The sequence below is a fragment of the Amphiura filiformis genome, chromosome 3, assembly GCF_039555335.1.
Source record: "Amphiura filiformis chromosome 3, Afil_fr2py, whole genome shotgun sequence".
NCBI classification, from domain to species: Eukaryota; Metazoa; Echinodermata; class Ophiuroidea; order Amphilepidida; family Amphiuridae; genus Amphiura; species Amphiura filiformis.
Genome location: NC_092630.1, coordinates 3,583,937 through 3,601,018, shown reverse-complemented (window position 1 = coordinate 3,601,018; position 17,082 = coordinate 3,583,937). Strand labels below are relative to the sequence as shown.

Here is a 17,082-nt window from a genome sequence, read left to right as displayed (position 1 = left end):
TACTTGCGACTATTGAATTTTCAGGAAATTTAAACTCAGACAATAATGTTTGCATTTTTAATTGTGAACACATCCACCCAACACCGCACCGCTTTGTGAGGCATTTAGTGAAAAACTTAATCAACTACTCACGTGTTACAAGGGGGTACAGAAGAAATAGATTACATAACAAAGGAAGGTCCACCTTTGATTAATTGTCATTGAGTATAAAAAGGATCATGGGTATGGCCTATGGGGGGAATGGGTAACCGTCACTCAGAAGATCCGTTACTTAGGCCCACTATTCAGAAAACCCGTCACCCAAAAGGTCCACTATTCAGAATTCTGAATAGCGGGCTTGTTTTCATTTAAAATGACCCGCTAACCAGAAGACCCGCTAATCAGAAAACCCGTTTATAATCAGAAGCCCCGCTACTCAGAAAATATTAAGTTCTGAGATAGCGGGCCTTCTGATTAACGGCCCTTTGCGGAATCACACTCTCTATTCAGACAACCCGCCACTTAGAAAACCCAGTTCTCAGGGTTAAGGTTAGGTAGGGCTAAGTCAGTTCTTTCAAATGATTAAAACAGCCAGATCGAATTCTGAATAGTGGGCATTCTGAGTAGCGGGTCTTCTGGGTAACGGATACAGCCCGCTAGCCAGAAAACCCGCTAGTCAGAAAATTCTGACGTGGGCCTTCTGAATGATTGGTTTTCTGAATAGCAGGTCTTCTGACTGCCGGGTCTTCTGAGTGAGGGACTGCGCCCGAGGAGCCAACAAATGTCAATTATTATGCGAAAATTCTAACATTTTGAATATAACTGACCCTGTCAATTGCGAAAACGTGATTGCAAGAGCCGATCAGAAATACGGACATTTGGACACATGACAGTACACAAAAATTCATCATTATGACACAGATCATTTACATGCAAGATACATCAATGAAGTATGATGTATATATTTAATGAGTTACATTGAAGAAAAAAGGTGAATATTCCGCATTACAACTCTCATTTTATACCGAATTATATGATTTTTTTAAATATCAATAAAACCCCGGGAATAAAGCATTCGAGGAACATTTAAAGAGTCATCTCTCGAATAAGTCATGGTTGGATATGATATTTATTCATACACATTTGAGGTAGCTGACTCTCAAGAACGTAATAGGCCCCTAGAAGGTCAAATTACTGATTAAATGTGATTATTTTAAAGTTAAAAATCCACAGAGTTTTCCGGCTTATTTGGTATTAAAACGACATCCCAATATCCATACAAAGAAGTAAAAGCCTATCCCAGAATGGAGTCTGTTAAAAAAGGCCAAATTGTTGACCTTTTTTACAAAATCGATTATCGAATTGAAGCAGAAGTGTTTTAGTGATTTCAGTTGTTGTACTTTTTACATTAAATCTGATGTGTTTATAGATTCTTTCCTCTCCTAAAATGTATAATTTTGTAAATCTTCCGTTAAAAATGAAGAAGCTACGACACTTGACTTTCATAAATTGTATTTTTGAGAGGATACAGCCACCTTAAATAACGTCACTTTTACGAAATGTTTCCAATGGAGCTATAGGCTAATCATCGTACCGAGAGTCAATTCGTTCGTTTAAGGTTCAATACCACTAATTCTCTATAACTGTGACACTTTTCAATGGAAAAAGGCAATTTAAAGCACGATTTTCTCATCCATGGAACTCTCACAATGAAAAGACATTTCATCTAAACTGTAAAATACTGGTAGAAAACAATTTCTGCATGTTACTCTGAAATTTACACATCTTTGCATCTTTCCATTGCCATAGTCCCTTGAAACACTACCCATCTGTAATAAGTGAATTAATGGTATGTCACCATAAGCAATGATAAGTCAATTTTATATAATTAAAGTCAATACCACAAGCTAGAGATATAGTCTCATCATCCACTATGCCCACCACCAAATTAAACTTTGAATATTTTTTTTTAGTTTCGGCTACAAAATGTCAATCAAGTGCCGGCATTTGACAAATGTACCCGAATTCTTCGTCACAGTTGTCGTCATCCCATCCTCCCAGGAAGTTATAGTTGATTAGTACACAATCTTGTTCTCTTCTGCGTCCCCCGTCATCTGGCTGACGTCTGGCCCAACTGTCAAACCCGTGCAAATGGTCATCGTTATCAACCCAGTGAAAATCTCCTTCGCGAGCCTCCCCATCCGGGCGAGGCTCTAGGGAATCCCGATCGTTGAGACCAATCCAGACCACACCAATCTGCCCTGCTACATAGGTAGCAAGGAACGTGTTCAGTGCTGATGAATCCGCTCGGGCAAGTGCTCCACCAGATCGCAGAGCACAATGAGATTGCGCACTCTCCCAGGACCTGGTCGTGGTAAACATTCGATAACACATCCCATTGTAGCCGTGCCATTTGTTCGGACAACAAACTGAATCGGATGTCTGCCTCTCGATGTTGAATTCCTCTTCAGTCTCCCGCTCCTCATCCCCACTGGCACTCTTCTTGATCATATCTGGAGCATCTTTGAAAGTGTCCATGAATGAGTCTTGAAGCCTTTCTTCTTCTGCAAAGGCCTGATTCGTAGCATCATCATTGTCCATTTCAAAAGTGTTCTTAGAGTAATGTTTGTCGTAGTAATCATCATCTTGCATTTCTGTGTCACCACTCAATGCAAATTCGTCTTGAGCAGGTTCTTGTGGTATCGCCATAACAATCACACATCCAAGATATGCGATGATCAAGATGGTACGGATTGCATTCATGATTTTGTTGGAATCAAATCACGCTAGGTCGTTGTTTTAGTGAATACAGCGTTTGTGTTACAGAAATTGAAGGAAACTTTTGAACGTATATAGAACTGATAACTGATGAAGATGAAGCGTATGTCAAACTTATATATATTATTATTATATAGATTAGGACGTGATATGGTCTAGTCCATTTGAGAATACAGGTTGGTTAGAAATACCGAAGTTTGTTCATAACGATATTTGGCCCTACGTGATTGGATGAACCGTCATACGTTGTAAAAATACGAGTCATTCTATTATACAGTCCATTCGAAACTCATTTCCCGAGCAAGGGGAGTGATTTTCATGATTATGGTCTATTATATAGCATTTAGAGCCATTATTGAGAAGCTTTGAAAAGTTTTTTTCCTCTCTTGTTTAGAAAGTGCAAAAAAATGATGGCAAGAATGTGTTTAGAAACGTTATGTTTAGAATATGGATGTCAGATGTTAAGAAATTAAATACCATCACTGACCAATGTTCAGAAATTTGACACATGATGTTTAGCTTCTAAACGTGTTTACAAAGTTATGGCAAAATTGTGTATAGAAAAGTGTTTACTCGCTAAACACTGTTTTTGTAGTGTATTTATGTGGCAACTATCGACGCTACCCCAAACTGTCCATAGCCTAAATGTTTCTCTTATAGACCACTTGACATCACTGTTTATCAACAAAGGCGAGGTACTCGTCTATCGATATGCTTGAACGAGCCGCTACACTGTTCAATGGCTTTCTTGTACTATAGACGAATCCAATTTCACGCATTCCTACTCCTCAATGGCAGCCATAGCCGCGACGGGGACCCAACTATCTCATCTAAAATGTGAAATGATGCGGCCTTGAAGGGTATTTTAAACTGCATTCTATCACCCGTGTTACACGTAGACAAAAGAATGATGACAGTTTACATCACAAAAGAATCTAACGTCGAATTTTAAGCGGGTTTAATCCCCGGGTTTAATCCACCCAATTGGACACTCACAACACCTGTTTGGTGCATGCGGGGAACCAAATATGGCCGACCAAATCCTGACCATGACTTGGCTCGTTAGATTCGTCTATATGAAATGTGGCGGGCGATTTAAAATGCACGTGTCCTTAGCAAACTACAATGCGTACGCACTCTGCAGGTCAAAGAACAATGGAAATTGCCATAATCCGCGACCATATACTGCCGGACAATTACGTAACATGCCAACGCTTTATCAAACAACACGAATAAAGTAGTCCAAATTCGACATTGGAAGATGCATCGGGCGTTATCTGCGTATCAAAGTTTCGTTATTAAAGTCCTATTCAGTGATCCAAGTGAAAGTGTAAAATATGTTTATAAATTGTCTAAAAGTGAAGGATAAGACATTGAAATTGTCATTAGGTATTTTTGAAATGACAAATTTGGAAAAAACAGTAAACATCAATATTGACAACTCGCCTTTTGGCTTGCACTAGCATGCAGGCTGACGTTAAAAAAAACCCTGAATTTTGGTGATTTTTAAGGCCATATAGACTTTTTAGTGGATGTAGTTTATTTGATGCAACATGTATTGGTCATTTCGTGAACAAAGGTCCACATACCATTGTTTCCTTGCGTTTCCTTTATAATCGGTTACCCAACTGAAGCTATAAATACCAGCTCATTGCGATACCGCACATATAAAACAGACACATGTGCACAACCAGAGAAGATCTGATTTAATCAGTTGAGCTGTTTTCAATGAGTGTTATCTTGGTTTAATAGCTTTTAATGGGGTTTAAGTCCTGCAAAGGTCGCGGTGAATTCTACTGTAGACATGACTGCATCATGATGTTCTACGTCGAATACTCGGAGTCTGTACATGATGAGCAAATCACTGGAATAGGCCTTTAAGATGTGTCCGCGCAGCACATTCATTTGTCGTTTTGTTATTAATTGTTTGAAACAAAACCAATGGCTTGAAGATATTAAAAAAAAAAGACAAAAATAAGACATTGAGATACATTTAAAGATGGGTGACCCGATCGGCAGCCCCATCCCCACTTTTTCTATTAAACTGGAGATTTTGGCAGCAGAAGAAAGCTTATATTTTTCTCATAATCCCAGTGAAATTTTAGGTCTAAAATATATTCCGTTTAGATGTTATATGAACGAAAAAGTGATATAGCCTCATCCTCAATAATAGGCCCTACCACACACATACCGTTCTATGGGCCAATGTGAAACACGTTTTTACTTCATTGTCAAAACGGCTTGTGCAATTTACCTCAAAACCTGGGAATTGGATTATTTTGGTATATATGGTTCAATGTGAGGTACAAAACACAATACGAAAAAATCTAACGATCTATCCGCAACTTTTGAACGCAAATTATGTGCGATTTGTATCAAATAAAAAGTAAAAGAAAGTTGAATGTTTAAGTAATAAACATCTCAAAAAAAGTAACTAACCCCCCCCCCCCTAAAATATTGGCCATTATTCAAAAACGGGCTATTGTATTACAAATCTGTAAAATGCGTTGGAAGCAGAATTTATTAAAGGGGAGTTAGTTACTTTTTTTGAGATGTTTATCATAAGAGAAATTCCAAAAATTGCTTTTTTTAGCACCCAATCCATATCCTTCCACGTTAATGCGCTACTATGGACTCATATCATGTAAAATTTGATTTTGGCAGATGTCAGCAAAGCTATATTAAAAATTGTCATTTCATTTTATATGACGTTTATTACAACGATATATATATTAAGTAAATACTGCCATTGGAAGAGCAGTCATAATATTTGACACGAAAATTGGGACAGAATGACAATGTTTGATTGAACAACTGTAAGATGATTTACGACGACTTTAATGATGGAATTGTACTCCAGATGACAGAAATAAAATCTTACGCTAATTTTTTTAATTGAATAATATCATTGCATCTGTCAGACTTTCATGCCGATTACCGCTAAGTATCAGCCAATGACAAGCTTCAGATTGTGTCCGCTCCAGCACCTTTTGGCGACAGAATAAGTTTATCGTACACTAAATGCGCGCGAAAAACATTTCCCATATTGAAGCTAATAAAATGGTCACAGTGATATAGTGGTGCTAAATTCGTCCGAAGAGCGCGAAAATGGACACTTTTTAGGCTAAAATGGTCAATTCAGAAACCCACATATATATAGGCGTCGACATAGGTAGATGATCAAAATATTGGGGGGATTCACATCCGGTACCCCCCGGATCTACACCTATGGAAACAAAATTTTCCAGTGTGCCTGTATCAGTTGGCCCAGTAGCGGCGCCCCGTGTACAACGGGTGCGCGACTAAAAACGCCTCTTTGGTCACAGGCCTAATTAACACAATAAAGTTTGATTTGATGTTTAATTAACGGGTCCTGTTTTAGGTTCCGCTCCTGTCAACATCGTAAAAAATGTTGTTGGATCATCACAACAACATCAAGTTTCGAAAAAGTCAGTGGTTCACTGACGAAACTGTCAGCAAGAAAGTAAGTTTCTTCAAACTGGTTTTGACAAATCAAAAACTTTTAGATCGTAAAAAATGGTTCAATTTGGCTATAAAAGATGTCCATTTTTCCGTCTTCAAAAAAATCATCAATTGAGAACACCAAATCCTGCTTGTTTTATTACCTAATCCTAATAGGTAGGCCTATAATGATATAAAATTGGATGGATTGAGTCCATATTTATTGGTCGAGCTATGAGTTTTAAAAATATTGGGCGAGACGTAGTCGAGTCCCAATATTTTAAAACTCATAGCGAGACCAATAAATATTGGGCGTAAAGCATCCAATTTTATAATTATTATGTTTTGGATCCAATATTTTCACACATTTGGATTCATAAAAACATAATAATGTCAGATAATCCCCATTGAAATATTTGGACATTGCTCTAATTCTTGATGTAACCCAACACATCATCTATGGTGCAAACTATTCCTTATTTGATTTTATTTTCACAGGAACAATTTTAGACCATTATTAATAGTGAAGCATTTTATAAGAGTTTAACCCACGTGCATTGCAAACAAGTTATTTCATCAATAACTATTATGATTTTTTGAATCCTAATGACTAGTAGAAATACATTGGAATGCGTTTCAAAGATTATTGAAATTTGAATATGTTTGGTAAAGGTGACCCTTTCTCGTATGTCCCATGGATTGTTTTTCTTAATTTTCGAATATTGAAGCTAATGAAATGATCACAGTGCAATAGTGGTGTCCAATCGAATTCCATCATGGAAAAATAATTATTGTTGCTGTAGCTGTCTACTGCTGATATTGGTATTGAGGAAGTAGCTATCTACTGCTGATATTGGTATTGATGAAGTGTCATCTACTACCGGTACTGATATTGGTATTGACGAAGTAGCTATCTGCTGCTGACAATGGTATTGATGAAGCAGTCATCTACTACTGATATTGGTATTGATGAAGTCGTCATCTACTACTGATATTGGTATTGACGAAGTAGCTATATATATATCTGCTGACATATTGATGAAGCAGTCATCTACTACTGATATTGGTATTGACGAAGTCGTCATCTACTACTGATATTGGTGTTGACGAAGTAGCTATCTACTGCTGATATTGGTATTGATGAAGCAGTCATATTGGTATTGATGAAGTAGATATCTACTGCTGATATTGGTATTGATGAAGCAGTCATCTACTACTGATATTGGTATTGACGAAGTAGCCATCTACTGCTGATATTGGTATTGATGAAGTCGTCATCTACTACTGATATTGGTGTTGACGAAGTAGCTATCTACTGCTGATATTGGTATTGATGAAGCAGTCATCTACTGCTGATATTGGTATTGATGAAGTAGCGATCTACTGCTGATATTGGTATTGATGAAGTCGTCATGTACTACTGATATTGGTGTTGACGAAGTAGCTATCTACTGCTGATATTGGCATTGATGAAGTCGTCATCTACTACTGATATTGGTGTTGACGAAGTTGGTGTATATTGATGAAGCAGTCATCTACTACTGATATTGGTATTGACGAAGTAGCCATCTACTGCTGATATTGGTATTGATGAAGTAGATATCTACTACTGATATTGGTGTTGATGAAGTCGTCATCTACTACTGATATTGGTTTTGACGAAGTAGCTATACTGCTGATCAGCAGCAGATAGCTACTTCATCGATTCTAATATCAACAGTAGATAGTCACTTTATCAATATCAATAACTTGATCAATATCAATATCAGCAGTGGATAGCTTCTTCATACCAATATCAGCAGGAGATAGCTACTTCGTCAATACTAATATCAGCAGTAAAATAACTACTTCAACGTTCCAATATCAGCAGTAGATATCTACTTCACCAGTGTCAATATCAGCAGTAGATAGCTACTTCATCAATACCAATATCAGCAGTAGAAATAGCTACTTCGTCAAAGCCGTCCGTCATATGAAAATGTTTACCTTTCGTATTAAAGATAAAGGCCTACACCCCACCCCACCCCACCCCCCAAAAAAACCCCTAAAATATTTAGTTGTTTTTGGGAAAATCTTCAATATAATGGAGGCTTTTTCTCCCAGCTGCATATCATTAGATTTATAAAGTTTACCTCCAGGACTGTTAATATCAAACATCAGTTTCTAGTAATTCACTATAAAATTTGTATTATATCGCGAATTTCATAAAATCAAAATTATTTGATATCAGAATGATATTCCTTTATTCAAAATGCAATTTGGTGTGTCCGTCTGTCCGATGTGCTCACTGACCCCACAAAAATTCTGTGCCAAAAAATGAAAGGCATTGATAGGTGGGTGACCTACCCTTTAATTGAACATATTGGTCAATACTATTATCTTGCGTGGAACGGGACTATATTGGATCGAAGGACCGACATCCAAGCCGTAATATTTAGCCAACTCAGTTGAGGGCATGCAGATGGCAAATTAGATGAGTACTAATGTGTGGGAGTAACATGAAAATAAAGCAAATATAAACACAATATTAACAGACCTGTATGAAGATTATTATCATTTTATCGCTTTTTAATTACGGTAATCATGTAGTCCATATGCCAATGTTAGCAGAAGAAACTAATTTAAAATAATAAAGTTACAATGATGAATTGGCAGATTCAAGTGTTTTTCCTAATAAACAATTTCGATTTTGTCATCAACATTATTGTCGATACTTATGTTATTGAGTTCATAACGGGCTCAAACTTTGTTTTATCAATATGGGCGATCCTTTAAGGTTGGTCTGAACCCTGGAATTATGAAAACTTTCGGGCCTCATAACTGCTAAATTATTAGTCTAAACAATATAAAAGTATACATTTTTAGAATGGAAATGACTTGATGAATTCATCTGCGAGGTCAATTTGGGCCAAAATGATCATTTTGGAAAAATCCCAAAAACAGGTTTTTGGCCCAAATTTTCATGCAACGTAACAAAAAATTGTTTGGCCAAAAAAAATTGTTTATTAATTTTTAAAAACTAGATAAAAATATCTAGGGACCGTTTTTTCATTTTTTTTAATTTTGACCAACTTCACCAAAAATATTTGAAATTTGGGCGAAAATCGGGCTTTTTATGATTTTTTGAAAATTTTGCATTTTTGACCATTTTTGGTGCAAATTTCTCAAAGTTGGTCAAAATTCAAAAAATAAAAAACGGTCCCTAGATATTTTTATCTAGTTTTTAAAAATTAATAAAAAATTTTTTTTGGCCAAGCAATTTTTTTGTTACGTTGCACGAAAAAATTTGGGCCAAAAAACCCGTCTTTTTGGATTTTCTCCAAAATGAGCATTTTGGCCCAAATTGACATCACAGATGAATTCAGCAAGTCATTTCCAGTCTAAAAATGTATACTTTTATATTGTTTAGACTAATAATATAGCAGTTATGAAGCCCGAAAGTTTTCATAATTCCAGGGTTCAGACCAACCTTAATTGAAGACCGAATTAAAAAGACTACCGATAGTTTACGTCTGACGTTAGGGCAAAGGCGTGATGTGATTGGTTGCTGACCTGCGCAGTAAAGCATTTTTGGTCTGGCTGACAGGACGTCATACGCAAACTAATCTTTTTAATTCGTCTTTTTGGGCTGATGAAATGGTATTTAAAAAGCCATAATATACACATTTTTGAAACGAGATTGTTTTTTTTTTTTTCAAACCTAATTTTTTGGCATATTTGTAATGTTTACACATGTCACTTACACCTAATTGGATTTAGCCAAATTGTGTTTTTAGACAACCAGAGCAAGTTTGAATAACTTAAAATCCCACACATAGAACACCATAGTTATGCGGCTAAGATAGTGAGTTTTCTTTCATGTTACCTTAGTTTGGCTTAAAATGACCAGAAAACTTTCCTGACACTTGACACTTGTTTCATATATTACTGATACAATATTTCATATTTGGCAAAGAATAACCAAAACCGACACCCAAGTAGTGCTGAAGGAGTACCCCGGTAGTAGTTTTAAATATTAAAATATTTAAAAAATGAGGCTTAAACTTGAGTAACACCAGCAGTTCAATAGTAGGTATGCCAGGTGAATTCAAATTTGCCATCAAACTGCATCATTAAATTAAAGCCCTCGAGTAAAGAAAGCCAAAACTGAAAACCTTTTTGTCATAGCACTTTCCGTAGCAAAGTTACATCTTGTCAAAGATTGACTTTCATCAAAAAGATTCAGCTAACAAAACAGCATTTCGGTGGTGTTTCTAGATCTTTTAAGATTTAAAAATCTCATGATGATAGCAGCTTTTCTATGTGGAACTGCTATCAAAATCCCTCTAAAATTCCATGTGCGAGTGTCTCATCACCATAAAAAAATCATATATTTGGGTCAAGTGAAGTATAGACAACATATTTATGTAAATTTCTATGTAAATATGTATTGTGCTCTAGGCGAATTTGGCTGACTAGCAAATGTGTTAATTAAGGTTTGCCTGGCATACCTATCAATTGTCTGCCTCTCTCTCCAGTCTCCACCTCCACTCCTTGTTGCAGTCGAAAATCCCCCTTGATGCATGATTTCATGTCAAAGGTGTAGGCATTTGGTATATACCTTATCCACCAAAAAACGTTGACAACGTAAAGAAAGCAGCAAGTTTAAAAAGCCCCACCTCGGCTCACTTTTTGAAACTTGGTCCCATTTGTAAAAGATACTGATTTAATCTTTGTCATAATTATCAACTTAAAAGTGTTATGTATCTTTAATCATGTTAATGTGCCGATGCGATATTAAGTTGTTAGCATTCTGGAACGATCAGAAAGGTTATTATGTTGTTCTTGGCCAATATCCTACATATGTTTTGTTTTATAATAATAATTATTAAGTTCATGACCAATGATTGAATTAAACGAATAACAAGTAGGGATGTTAATGGCAATGATGCTATTGTTTAAACGTTAAAAACACCGATTTGCTGTTGATATTCAAAATGGGACCAAGTTTCAAAAAGTGAGCCGAGGTGGGGCTTTTTAAACTTGCTTTTTCTACGTTGTCAACGTTTTTTGGTGATTTTCTTTCTTTTTATGAATGTAGCCAAGCAGCTCTAAGCTTGGAAAGTCATCGGGTTACGAAGTACTCCATAAAACGAATAAAACGAAAAATAGATGTTTGAAATTATGTTATCCTTGATTTATGACAGTAAATAATTTAATAAAACTTTATCAGCCGTTTATTTTGAAAACTTGCTGGTCACTGCTACCGCGTGACTGTAATGTTAATAGGGATACATATACATTTTAATATACTTCAATTATTCAAGGCAACTAAGAAAATGTAAATATGAACAACACATACCCAATGTTGACGATGCCAGCGAGACACAGAGTCAGTCCGATTTACTTCAAATTGAAACTATGTAGCAAGGCTTATACTACGGAAGCGTCTAAGTGCCACGACTTAGCAAGATAATTATGTTTTAATGATTGTGGTTTTTGTAGCCCTGCGGGGCAATCTAGTTTGATATCCCAATTTCGCGGTTGATAGTTCTTTGTAGCCCTGCGGGGCAATCTAGTTGGATATCCAAATTTCGCGGTTGATAGTTCTTTGAAGCCCTGCGGGGCAATCTAGTTGGATTTCCATATTAAGCGGCGGTTATTGGCGGTCTTTCGCGGTTTGTAGTTTTAATTTCCCTCATTCTTCATGCCCTACCCTCTATCGGGGTTAATTTATAGTTTAAGCTCGTTGGATAACTATACTTCGCGGTGTGTGGTTCTTTGTAGCCCTGCGGGGCAATCTAGTTGGATATCCAAATTTCGCGGTTGATAGTTCTTTGTAGCCCTGGGCAATCTAGTTGGATATCCAAATTTCGCGGTTGATAGTTCTTTGTAGCCCTGCGGGGCAATCTAGTTGGATTTCCCTATTAAGCGGCGGTTGTTGGAGGTCTTTCGCGGTTTGTAGTTTTAATTTCCCTCATTCTTCATGCCCTACCCTCAATCGGGGATTAATTTATAGTTTAAGCTTGTTGGATAACTATACTTCGCGGTGTGTGGTTCTTTTTAGCCCTGCGGGGCAATCTAGTTGGATATCCAAATTTCGCAGTTGATAGTTATTTAGATTAGATTATAGATCTAGTTGGATTTCCCTATTAAGCGGCGGTTGTTGGCGGTCTTTCGCGGTTTGGTTTTGATTTCCCTCATTCTTTATGCCCTACCCTCTATCGGGGGTTAATTTATAGTTTAAGCTTGTTGGATAACTATACTTCACAGTGTGTGGTTTTTGAAGCCATGCGGGGCAATATAGCTGGATGTCTCTATTGAGCGGCGGTTGTTGGTTGTCTTTCACAGTTTGTGGTTTTAATTTGTTGGATATCCAAATTTCGCGATTTGTGGTTCATTGTAGCCCTGCTGGCCAATCTAGTTGGATATCCCTAGTGAGCGGCGGTTTTTGGCGTTCTTTCGCGGTTTGTGGTTTTAATTTCTCTACTTGTTCAGGCCCTGGCCTCTATCGATGGCTAATTTGTCTTTTAAACTGGTTGGATATCCATATTTTGCGGTTTGTGGTTCTTTGTAGCCCTGCGGGGCAATATAGTTTGACATCCCTATTGAGCGGCGGTTGTTGGCGGTCTTTCGCGATTTGTGGTTTTAATTTCCCTCATTCTTCAAGTCCTGCAGTCTCTAGGGGGGGGGGTAATTTATAGCTTAAGCTTGTTGGATAACAATACTTCTTTGTAGCCCCGCGGGGCAATTTAGGTGGATATCCAAAATTCGCGGTTTGTGGTTCTTTGTAACCATGTGGGGCAATCTAGTTTGACATCCCTATTGAGCGGCGGTTGTTTGCGGTCTTTCGCGGTTTGTGATTTTAATTTCCCTCATTCTTCAAGCCCTGCTCTCTATCGAGGGTTAATTAAATAGCTTAAGCTTGTTGGCTATCAAAATTTCGCGGCTTGTGGTTCTTTGCAGCCCTGTGGAAAATCTTGTTGCACATTCCTATAGGCTGCGCCAAGTTGTTCTGTGTGTCTGTGGTGGGGACAGTCCCTCATTTCAATAGGCCTTTGTGTATTTTTGCCGCTTTGCTAATTTGTCTTTACGTATGACTTTAATGGCCATCCATATTTGGTTGTCTCTTTTTGGATACGTTTTTGTCCCTGCTGGCCTTCCATATTAGTGGAACAATTGTTCACACCTATAGAGTGTATGCAACAAACCAACCGGAACGGTATAACAATTGAAATGACAGTCATGTAGGAATACAGCTCTACGATAGCTGAAGATGACAGAGGGACAGGTGTAGGTGATTGCCCGCTAGTGCTGTAGCCTTGTCCAGATATTCTGGATCAGCATTTTTTTCCACTAATTTTCGCTATGAAATACCGGGTGAAATGAAGCAAAAGTGTTTGTTTATTATTAAACAATGGTTGACTGTAGGATTGGTGTCCCTTTTTGAATTAATGAGTTGTCAAGATATTACATTTGGGACTCTAAATAACATTAAACATGGTTTTAGATACACTTTGTACCCAGCGAAAAATATCATAGAACAATAGAAGTCAAGTGTTTTAATGTTAAAGTTAATTTTTTTAAACTTCCGTGGTCCGAGCTGTGCGCCAAGCGTCTACGAGCATACACACAGAAAAAATAAGCAATCACGCTGATTGGCTGATCAACGCACTTGACAACAAGTCGGTTGACCCATTGGTTGTCTGTTCGGCGCGTAGTAGGCGACCTTGTCACTTTTACGCGATCGCATTTCACCAGCGCGTACCCCGACCACGGAAGTTTAAAGAAAACAACTTTAGGTGTAAATATAGTCTCGCGGGAGCATCTTATTAGTCTTCTTTAAAAGTCTTTTTAAAAAAACAACTTGCTGGTCACGGCTACCGCGTGACTCTAATTTATACAACAATTCCACATTAAAATAAATAAAATAATATTGAAAAAACAATTGTTAGGTGGCAGAAAATTTTATTTGTCATAAAACATCACACACATAACTGTAATACATGTTCGATAATGAAGTATTCTATAATGTAACACAATCTGATTAAAATTCAGCCTATATGTCATCAATAATGATCGAGATATGTGCCATAATCAGTTTTGCAAGAGTAGAGCATTGCAAAAATTATCCTTTTCCAATACCATAATACTGTACTCAAAACATCCTGGAGTCAGATTCTCCTCACACTATCCCAAATTATATCTTTGAGGGTGTGTTACATAGCTTGAGCATCACCCCCTGTAAATGCATGCCTCCGCTGTCATTGTTTGGAACTAAACTGCGAAACACATCGGTTCGGAACTGCAAAGTCATGCTGGTCATTGTGTTGTACCCAAAATTTCTTACGAGTACCATGTAATTTTTTCTAATAGAAATCTTTTGGGCCAAATTTTACAAGCATATTCTCTCCACAAGTGGTCCTCATAAGTAGATAGGGGTGTACCAGTACCCCCACCAGCCCAATGAGCCTGCTCAGTGATGTCTGATTTTGCCCGTATTATTTTGTTCCTACCAAACACTATATATTTCATTTAAAAAAAATTGGGAATACCAACTAAATTGACAAAAAGTGTCCCTCATTTTCTTTCAGGCACTATTTGGTAATATTATTGCTTTATAGGTCTAAAACAATGTTACTTAGTCACTTCTCACACCATTAAAAAAATGATTAAAGGACTTGCAGCAACATCTAACATTCAAAAAGTATATCAGGGTGTATATATAGGGCTCAGCGCAACAAAGCCATATCTCCAACACTGCCGTATCTCCAACACTCTCATCTTTGATTTTGGCACAAAAATTTTCAAAAGAAAATGGGCTTTACAAGACACTGGGTCTATATCTAACCCCTATAAAGCCCAAGACCAGTGAAACATCCAACAGGCCTACAATACTACTAGATTATTACTGCTGCCTCCCCAGAGGTACACTGCTGCCTAGCTACTTCATTGGTACTATAGAATACCTGTGTGGCACTTTAAGACCACACACATCGGAATCACATGTAGGGTACACACACTGGTACTGAATTGGTACTGCTCTGGTACTATAGAGTAGCCACAAAGTAGCTGGACAGCAGTGTACCTAGATGGGGTCGGCAGCAACAGGAATTTGGTAACGTAAGTTGCCAAATGCAACATAGAGACTACAGTTGGACAGGAGACTAAAATGGATACAAAGCAATGTTATATTGAGCCCTTGGTATCCCCACTTCATCACTATTTCAAAACTAATTTTACTCATCAATTAGTTCTAGTCATATAACCACATACATTCTCCTCAATACAGTAGCTTGTATATTTACAATAGTATTTTATACATCAAGTAATTTCATAGTTCACACTTTCACAATACACACTTCTCAAGACAGTTTGGTGGTACTGTGAATTCAGTCCCATTTGTGATTTTTATTTCACATACCCCAGCCTGTGATTTCACATTCTCTTTCAATGTTGGCAGCAAATAAATAATTATAGAATTGTTCAAATAACGTAATTTAAATAAAACTTTATGTTTTTTAATTGTTGTAGTACATGGTAAATGCAAACACACAATCTAAATAAATCAATAATAAATAAATGTTGGTTATTTAATGTGCACTACACCCAAGTACCAGCACACTTCAACAATTATTCTGCTGCATTACGATTTAAGTCATTTCCACATCACATCAGATTGTGATTACCCCGGCAGCTCCCCATTTTATGCCTGGGTGGAGTGAAGCAATTGGGAATTAAGCCGTCTTGCCCAAGGATGCAACACAATAACTGTGGTGGGGCTCCAACTCACCACCTTCCGATTATGAAGCTCGCACCCTAACCATTAGGCCACCATGCTTCTCAAACCAAGCAATTCAAAAAAGTTGACAGCCCGGAGTAAGAGTATGTGATTTCACAGATGGATTTGTGAAATCAGAGGAGTCTATGAATTCACAGTACCCCATAAACTGAAATGATAGTATTGTTGGTCAATAAATTATACAAGGTGATAGTAGCTCCTTTAATTAATATATTAGTAATCTACTAATAAATAGTCATCTAAGAAAATAATTGTTTATTCTATTTTACATCAAGGTTCTTTTAGAGTGGCAGGAATATTTAATAATTAACACTGATTTCCATTTTAAATACACTTTTTAAAAATATTGAATAATATATCTTGATAGGCAAAAGGGTGAACTTTCATTAGAAGGTTATGACCGTATTGTCTGTAATAAACGGCTCATCTCATAAACGCCCCCAGCGATTTTTCGATGAAAAAGTGACCGAAATGAAAAATTTCCATGCCATCTCGTTGTGTGGCTGTCACAATCGCTAAATTGCATGGACAAAACCTTTAACTTCCATCCAGTCCATGGTAAAATTTCACTAAGTACATCATATTGCTTAAAGTGCATTTACAGATGAAATGTTGTAGTATTTACCACAAAGATATCCTGTTATGTGGGGTGCCACCATATTGAATTTGAACCTAAAAAAGACCTGGACTGGTGGATTGTACTTTTGATTTTGCCTAGATTTTTAAGTTTTTTCACTTAAAATTAACTTCTAATAAATGCCCAATTGCATGCCCAGGGGAGTTTATTACAGACAACAGATTATATTCAATCTATTCTTAAAAGAATAAAGCGATTTCACCACAATTCATGATGATACTGATCTACATCTACCGTTTTCATTCCAATAAGCGCCCATACCCCAATAAGCATCCACCCAGGATATTTTCAATTTGCTAAAGGGTACCATTAATGTTGAAGTGACTGATAGACGTTGATACAGTGAAATAGCTTGAGGATTTGAAGTCCTGTAAACTTGCAATATATTTACTGCATCAGAAAAGCTACTAGAACGTCTCGGGACATTATTATTACGTAGGTTATT

General features: G+C 37.1%; 1 protein-coding gene across 1 annotated transcript; it reads right to left on the bottom strand.

The window, feature by feature from the left end:
- Window positions 1-1,968: 1,968 nt before the first annotated feature.
- On the bottom strand, window positions 1,969-2,767 carry LOC140147019 (C-type lectin galactose-binding isoform-like). Its single transcript, XM_072168791.1, has one exon. The coding sequence runs from the start codon at window positions 2,740-2,742 to the stop codon at window positions 1,969-1,971; it is 774 nt and encodes a 257-aa protein (XP_072024892.1). The 5' UTR covers window positions 2,743-2,767.
- Between the last annotated feature and the right edge of the window lie 14,315 nt (window positions 2,768-17,082).